General features: G+C 28.9%; 1 protein-coding gene and 1 long non-coding RNA gene across 2 annotated transcripts in view; one reads left to right on the top strand and one right to left on the bottom strand.

Moving 5' to 3' along the window:
• The window catches only part of LOC105118216 (TMV resistance protein N-like), a 5,323-nt gene extending 5,132 nt beyond the window's left edge, over positions 1 to 191 (top strand). Inside the window, exon 6 of the mRNA XM_011016115.1 lies at positions 187 to 191. Within this exon, the coding sequence (XP_011014417.1) occupies positions 187 to 191 (5 nt within the window). The remainder of the gene's footprint in view (positions 1 to 186) is intronic.
• A 19-nt stretch (positions 192 to 210) lies between these two features.
• LOC105118215 (uncharacterized) lies at positions 211 to 824 on the bottom strand. Its single transcript, XR_840912.1, has 2 exons — positions 624 to 824; positions 211 to 405 (listed from the first exon to the last, which is right to left on the bottom strand). It is a non-coding gene; the product is annotated as an uncharacterized LOC105118215 (long non-coding RNA).
• Between the last annotated feature and the right edge of the window lie 8,295 nt (positions 825 to 9,119).

Here is a 9,119-nt window from a genome sequence, read left to right as displayed (position 1 = left end):
ATGTTTTTATATTTTATTTCAAACTTGATATTTTAAAACAAAAATGAAAAAGATGTGATATTGACCTTTTTTTATTATAAAGTAAGTTTTTTAATTATAAGTGATGGGAATTTGTTTGTAATAACAATATGCATGTACAATCATGCACATTTAACTTTCTTTTTAAATTTAGAAGTTCTATTGAAGTTTAATGGTTTTTTAGAGTGGAGAAGGTGAAGAAAGCTTTGATTGACATGAAGTACAAGATCACTTTATATAGAGATGCTTGAAGTTGCTCCAAATCAGTACGATACTTCCATCTAACATGTTGATATGTATTTGCTGGCTTGAAGATCATTTTCCATGCTTGGAAGTTTTATTGAATGCTCTTTGGAATCTTTTCCATTTGCTTTTATATTGGACAACCTAGTTGTTAATTGTTATCCATGATGTAATTTATATTTTCAAGTTACAAATTTTAATGAATATTGTTTCATTCTTTTCCTCACTTGAAAAGATGAAAATCCTTGATGTTAGTTAGAAATAAATTGGTTTTCTAGGAAGAGATTATTGATTGGGATATAGTATTTGAGTTGGTGCTTTACCATTTAATGTTACAATTTAAAATAATTGATGAAAATTACCGACACACAGGAAAGCTCTGAAAGCATTCTTAATTAGTGTAATAAGTATAGCGTTGCTAGTTTTGACTATAAAATCTTTCTATGTATTATTGCATGGTTTTTACTATTTTTTTGCATTTTTTCTTTTAATATATACAACTTTTGTTTTTCTTGCCAGTTCGTCATTAGTTTCAGGGCATCAACACCAATTAATAATAAATTTGGTTGTTTGGGACTAAAATTAAATAAACAAAAAAACATAAACATTATTTGGGACTAAAATTAAATAAACAAAAAAACATAAACATTATTTGGGACTAAAATTAAATAAACAAAAAAACATAAACATTATTTGGGACTAAAATTAAATAAACAAAAAAACATAAACATTATTTGGGACTAAAATTAAATAAACAAAAAAACATAAACATTGTTAAAACACCAAACTTGCATCGCTCAAACCTACAGAAACGTATGACAATAATCTAATTTAGAAAATAATTAATTTAACCTTGTAGTCTTAGAAAATAATATTTAATCCTTATATTTTTGTATTCATCTATGATTTAATGAGTTGATTGAAATTGATAAGTGAGTTTACTCATCTATTGTTATATTGGTTTTGAGTTCAAATAGACATTTAAAAAGGGAGTTTTTTCATGAATGCAACCCTTCATGTATTCAATATGAATGATGGGAGATTTTAATGTCTTGTGAATGCATTCATTTATATATGGATGATTTTGCTATGAATTGGTTGGTTAAAAACTTGTATGCATGCTCTAGTTTCTTGCTGATATCATAATCTTGGAGATGATGAGCTTGCCATTCTTGGAGAACTAGTTGATATTGAAGATCTCTTAGAAAGAATTCTTGAGGGACTTGGTCCGAATACAAATAGTTGGCTAGGGCAGTACAAGCTCGAGATACTCCAATCTCCTTTTATGAGCTACATGAAAAACTTCTAAACTTCGAAGCATCTCTGCAAAATACCAATAATACTGTCCAAGCCTATTTTCCTGTCTTTGCTCATAGCTAACCGTGCCTATACTAGCTCACGTCACTTGCCACACTCTACCTCTTCCTCTGGCAAAAACACTTACTCTTCCTATTCTAAAGCATGTCATCTCTAAAAACAAACTTGGTTTATCTTCTTCCAATGTTTAAAATTTGTCTTGTATAGCATGTCATTGCAATAAGAGTTACAAACTTTCGTTTTCCAAATCAACAATTACTTCCACCCGCCCCCTTCAAATCATCTTTTCAAATGTATGGACTTCACCAATTATGTCTTCTGATGGTTTTAAGTATTGTGTCTTTTTTGTTGATTATACGTATATCTGGCTTTATCCTTTAAAACAAAAATCACAAGTAAAAGACATATTTCTTAGATTCAAAGCCATTACAAAAAGACACTTCAATCAAAACATTCATACATTATACTCTAATAATACAGTGAGTATATTGCGCTTGCTAACCTTTTCAATCAAAACATTCATACATTATACTCTAATAATACGGTGAGTATATTGCGCTTGCTAACCTTCTTACGTTTCATGATATCTTTCACCTCACAACTCCACCTCACACACCTAAACAAAATGGTTTTTCTGAACGGAGACATCTCCACATTGTTAAAACAGGTCTTACTCTCCTCTCTCATGCTTCCATTTCTTTAAGTTATTGGCCATATGCATTTGCTACATCAGTCTACTTAATTAATAGGATGCCAACACAAACATTAAATATATTTTCTCCTTACAAAAAAATCTTTGATTCACCTCCCAATTACTCCAAACTCAAGGTTTTTCGTTGTCTCTGCTACTCTTGGCTTCGTCCTTATACCTCTCATAGATTGGAACATCGTTCTAAACCATGTATCTTGTTTGGGTATTCTCTAACTCAAAGTGCCTATCTCTACTATGATCCATCAACGTTAAAAAATCTTGTTTCAAGGCATGTCAAGTTTATTGAATCAATTTTCCCTTTTAAATCAACTCTAACACAAGCTCAACGACCTGAATCATCCACAGTCTCTACATGTCTACCACCAATTATCAAACTCAGCACTGTCACTCCAATGCTCATACCACCATCTGTAGGTGGCCCTCACCAGCAACTCCGCAATGAAGCTCTAACACTCACACACGTTACAACCCTTGACTCTGAAACTTCTCCACTCAACACAACCATTACCCAAAACCAGACACATCAAATAAGTACCACAAATAACCTACCAATAGCTACCCAATCGAGCCATCCCCTGCAAACAAGGGCTAAGAATAACATTCATGAACCTTTTCAAAAACTGAATATTCACACCTTGTTATCCAAGAATTTCGATCTTGAACCCATGGCATGAGCACAGGCACTCAAAGATCCAAAATGGCATCAAGCCATGTCAGAAGAATATAATGCTCTTATTCGAAATGGAACCTGGCAACTCTTACCTCCTAACTCTAATCAAAGGATTTCATCAACGCCCAATCATTGACTATTATGACACCTTCTGTCCAGTCATCCCAGAGGGATAGGTGTAAAGAGTGCAATGAATTAAGCAAAAACTTGTTGCATCCATAATCTTACAGCTATTATTTGTGCTCAAGGTAACAATATTTTTTTTCTAAATTAAATATCAATAATTTTTGTATGAATTGTAAATCCAGGGACAGTTTTGAGTTTTCTAATCAAAACTTTGGACTAAAATTAATAATAAAATAAAGACCAAAGATAACAATATGTAAATCTAGGGGCCAAAGATAATACAATTGCATTGACCAGAGATTTTACTCGAATTTTGAGTAGAAATTAAAATTCTATCAAATTCTCTACTTTATTAGTGTTCATTTTTTTTCTTTTTTTTCATATATTTTCCAACTATTTTTGAGAACTTTTATGTCACTTAATGATGCTCCTGGTTTCAACGTTTTACACTACTTGAGTCCTCAAGAAAACTATTAGATGCTATAAATAACTTAAATAACACGTTGTAATTTGGAGGATGGGAAATGTTTGTGGCAGGAGCTTATTATACTAAAATCATCAAATATCAAAGTCTATTTCTACAATTTATATAAAAAGGTAAGGATACAATGGCTTAGGGGATCAGAATACTGGCTACTTTCACAAATCAGTAAATGGAAGACAGCATAGAAATAAACTTCTTTCACTTACAAAGGAGGATGGAGAGGTTGTCGAAGGACATGAGGCAGTTAAATCAGAAGTCATTGCGTACTTCCAGCGTGTGTTAAGAGTGGAACAGATGCCTAGGGTTCTAAATGAGGAAGATATGGAATCGACAATTAACTTGAAACTGTCTTCGACGCAACAACATGTATTAGCACAAGATGTAACAAGGGAGGAGATTAAGCATGCTATGTTTAGTTTGAAGAACAACAAAGCCCCTGGTCCGGATGGATTTAACGCAGGTTTCTTCAAAAGAATGTGGCACATAGTTGGGGAAGATGTAATCAACACTGTTAGCTCCTTCTTTCAGAGTCGGAGAATGCTTAAAGAAATGAATGCTACATCTATTTCCCTTATTCCTAAAGTTGCTAATCCTACGAGGTTCACAGATACTAGCTCCTATATCTTGCTGAAATACCATTTACAAATGCATCGCTAAGATTCTAGCTGGGAGAATCAAAGCTGTTTTGCCATCCTTAGTAGGTCTGTATCAGATTGCTTTTATCTCTGGATGGAGAATCAGTGACAATATCAAATATATAGAAAATTATTTTTTAAAAAATAGAAAAAATAGAAAAGCCTATAATATTGAATAAAAAATAAAATAGAAATTTAATCAACATTAATTTCTCATCTTCAATAGAAATTATTATTCGGGTAAGACAAACTCTGTATTTTAAAATACTATTACCAAAAAATCCATCAAGACAACAGTATCATTCAAATGTTAATAATAGAATAACTTTTACATATTCTTGAAGTTTCGTAGAATACCAATCGAATAATGTTTTTAATATTTAAAAATTAAAAAAGTAAAGTGTAACTGTTTTGCATAAATTCAAAAGTTAAGGACTCTTTTGTGCTTGGTAAAATACCTCACAATAATGTTAATAAATAATAACAAAGGACCAAATTAAATCAATAAATAATAACATATCTTACACTGTTTTAATATAGGTATACTTAGAAGTGTGATTGAACTTATTTTTTAAAGAATTTTTATTTGAAATATATTAAAATAATATATTTTTATTTTTTAAAAATTATTTTTAACATAATGTATTAAAATAATTTAAAAAATATTAATTTAAAACAAATAAAAAATAATATTTTTTAAATATTTTTAAAACATAAAGCCGTACGGAAAGAACACATGGAGAAAAACGGTTCAAGACAGAACAATGTTAACGCGTGGACCAAGTTGTTGCAGCAAAATTCCAGTACACGCTTGAGAAATGGTGTTATCGTGAACCATGGCTTGATGTTGATTGTTTCTGAAAGCACTTGCGAGCAATCTTGTTTTTTCAATGCTGCCATTTAGCAAGTGGAGTACTGTAGCTTGTCCACATGTCATGAGTCTCCACCGCATCGATAATGTTAGCGCGTGGATCCAGTTGTTGCAACCACCATGAAATTACCATTTCAAATTCCTTGTTTTTTCTCTGTATATTATTAGAAAAACTGTCATTGACTAATTTAATTGCAAGGTATTTGCAAGAAAGCAAAAAAAATTAAAATGTTTTAATTTATAAAATTATAATTTTTAATTGTAAAAAAATTCAATTATTTTAAAAATTATTTTAAAAAATAAAACATCAACTATTTATATAATAGCTAAATAAATCTATTACAACAAATCAAGAATAACTAGTAAAATCATGTAAATAATCCAAATATATATATATATATATATATATATATATATATTCTATGTCTGATTTAAGTATGTTTTCTATCTTAATTGACTTACTAAGTCTTTGCTATGTATAAATGAACTTTACTTCAACAATTTGTTTGATATTTCTTTACTTATTAATGGAATATTATTTCTAATCCAGTAAAGTTAATACTATTTTTTTTCTAAATTAAATATGAATCAAATAATTTAAAATGATAATTAAAGAGGAGGGTTTAGCAATTTTTTTATTATTATTAATGTGGATGTCTGGGTTAGTTTACGCATGCCTCAACTGATCTTATGGATCCTGAAGTTAACAATTATGTAAATTTTTAGTAGCTATTATATAAATAATTATAGAGCTTGAACTTGAAATTTAAAAAAAAAAACTTTTTAATCCTAATTTCTTATTACTGAATCACTACTAAATAATTGAGTTTAAGCAATATTAAAAGAGAAGGTGCTGTGTAATTATTAGATAATTGAAATCATCACTAATCTCCTTTGTTCATTTTCTTTTTCTATTACGCGTGGACCCAGTTGTTGCAACCACCTGGAAATATTATTTTTTAAATATAAAAACTACAAAACTTGATAATATAGAATAAAATATAAAATTTTAATAATATTGAATAAAAATAAATAAATTTTTAAACTAAATAAAAATAACAGGAAAAATATTTAATATCCTAAAAATTTTTATATTAAAATTTTAATTTATCACATGAACTGAGTCTACATGCTAAAATAAAAAAACATAAAAAAAATTCCACCCAATACAATTAATGATTGGATAGTATATATTTTAGACTAAATTGAGGTTTTTGAGTTACTTTAAACATAACATGATTTTAATAGGTGCACTACATATCTTTTGAATTTATTAGAAGTAAGGTGTAATGTAAGGTATGAACCTAGCATTATGTAATTTTAATGCAATACAAAAAAAAAGAATTTTGACTAGAAAAATTATAATACTACAAATATATTAAGAGTGCATCCATATTCTTACAGCTAGTACTAAAGTTTTTTTTCTAAATTAAAGATCAATATTTTTTTGTTGGCATCAAATAATTTAAAATTAGAATTACAGAGCAGAGGGTTTAAGCAAATATTAAAAGAGAAGGTTTTGTGTAATTATTAGACAATTGAAATCATCACTAATCTCCTTTGTTCATTTTTTTTATTACCCCTACCATGCACCAAACTTCATGTTAATGTTAACTTTTTAAATAATTTTTTATGTTAAAATACATATGTTAATTATCAGTGGAAGCATTATTAGTGATTAGTGCCACAATTTGTGGCATGTTTGAAGGCTCTATTTTTCTCCTATAAATAAAGACAAAGAGAGAGCAATACAGGAGAAAGTGAAGAGGTGTGTGCTGTAAGTGCAACTTGGAGAGTTGTGAGCAGATTTGAGAGAAACATCAATGTAAGAATGAAACACTTGGTTTTGGGATTATATTGGAGTTGAGTTAAGTTTGTATCATTCCTTTAATAATATACAATCTGCTGTCTCCGTGAACGAAACCACATAAATCTACTTATTTATATTTTATTTATGTTTGTTTTCGATCCAGTATGCACAAGAATAATAAGTGTATATGAATATGAATTAAAGGTAGGGATGGGTTGGTGTGAAGCTTTGATTAATTGATATATTTTGATGTAATGAGCAAATACCTTAAGAAATTTGAATATTTGAAGGATAATAGGTAAATATTGAAGAATTGTATAGAAAGATTCATATTGAAATTATGGAAAATATGATTTTGTCCCTAAATTCTAAAAAACAATTATAGTTTAGTCACTGGTTGTAAATAACAATTTTTAAAATAATTTTTGATAAAAAATGATGATTTATTATCAATTTTTATTGTTATCATTTAAATTTAGAATTAATTATATTATGTATTTAAATGTTTTTCGTTTCTTTGGAAACCGTATGCTAGAGTCTCAAATATTCTGGCCAAAGCTAGGGCATACATGGCTTGAAATAATGGTCAGTTTTTTTTTTTTTTTTTGAAAGAAATCTATATATTAAAAGGGCTAACTAGAAGGTAAAATAATGAGCAGTTTTAGTCATGAGGCATGACATGTATTCGTTTACAAAACTGAGCCTATTAGCAAAGAGGCCTGCTTAAGCCTTTAGCTGAGACTGCTGTAGAAATAAGTAGGCCTGATCAAGTGGACTAAATTTTTATATGAAGAAAAAAACAAAGAAATTAAGGTTAAAGTAATGAGTTTTGAAGGGTTAGATGATGATATCAGTGTCTCCTCCATTGATTCAGAGATTATGGCATCAAATGTCCGCATATCACAGCATAAAGAGATGTAGTAAATCTAATGCTGGGAGACTGCTCTTCCAAGGATCCTGCAGTTGCGAGCCATGTGAAGGCAAAAGGAGCCATGGGGGTATTTCAGGTATCATATGGCAGATAGTGATTCACTGTATAAACACTAAATAAAAACCTTTTAAAATAACCTAAATAACAAAGTCTATTTCCAAATACTATTACTACAGTTTATATATATATATATACATATATATATATATAAATAACTAAATAGAAAAATTATTTTTTAAAATAGAAAAGTTAGAAAGCCTATAATATTGAATAAAAAATAAAATAGAAATTTAATCAACATTAATTTCTCATCTTCAAGAAAAACAGTTCAAGACAGAACAATGTTGTTAACGCGTGGACCAAAGTTTATGATATAAATCAATTTAGGTTTAAATTTAGTCTTAAAATGTCTGATGACTAATTTTGCGAGATTGAACATATCTTTTAAACCATATATTGGATAAAGCTAAAATTTTACTGGGAAGTATTATATACATAAAAATATATTATGATAAATTTTTATGTCAAATAAAATTAGTAAATATAATATTTTAGAGGATCAAAGTTTGTAAATTAATATTGTCAAATATATGAAACAAGATTTGAAATAAAATTGATAAAAGACATGGTAATTAATGATGGCATTGTATATAAAAATGACTAAATTAAAAATTTTCAATTATCTTTAAACATATATGGACTGTATATACAAATTATATTAAAAAAATTATTTTTCTAATATAGATAATATTAATATGTTTTTAGAATTACATAATGCTAGGTTTTAATATATAATTAAAGAGTCTCTCCTGAACCAAATAATAAAAATATTGTATAACTCTTCTGGATGAATTGTTAACGTAGGGACTTATTTGGGTCCCTGACTTGGCTGATTTTATTTGAATATATTATTTGATTAGTCTATTTATAGGTTTACTCTACTATTGCTGCCTTGCGTTGGCTGGAACTGGAAATTTGACTCGAAATTTGCAGTAATATACACAGGAAATTTGCTGGTGCTAAACTTCAAAGAGTTTCCTGGACTGATTTAATTGCAAAGTATTTGCAAGAAAGCTAAAAAAGTTACGAGTTTTTCAAAATCATTGATAGAAAGGTGTCGAAGCAAAATCTGTTTCTAGCAGCAGCCTCTTCGACCTCAAAAATGTGAACGCGTGGGACCCAGTTGCTGCAACCACTACGAAATTACCGCTCCAAATTCCTTGTTCTTTCGCCGTATATTATTTTTGAGAAGCTGCCGTGGATAAATAAAATTCTAATTCAATTATTTGCAAGAAAGCTAAA

Source organism: Populus euphratica, unplaced genomic scaffold, assembly GCF_000495115.2.
Source record: "Populus euphratica unplaced genomic scaffold, PopEup_1.0 scaffold1788.1, whole genome shotgun sequence".
Lineage (NCBI taxonomy): Eukaryota > Viridiplantae > Streptophyta > Magnoliopsida > Malpighiales > Salicaceae > Populus > Populus euphratica.
The sequence above is the reverse complement of the archived record's forward strand: the minus strand, read 5'-3'. Positions and strand labels throughout refer to the sequence as shown.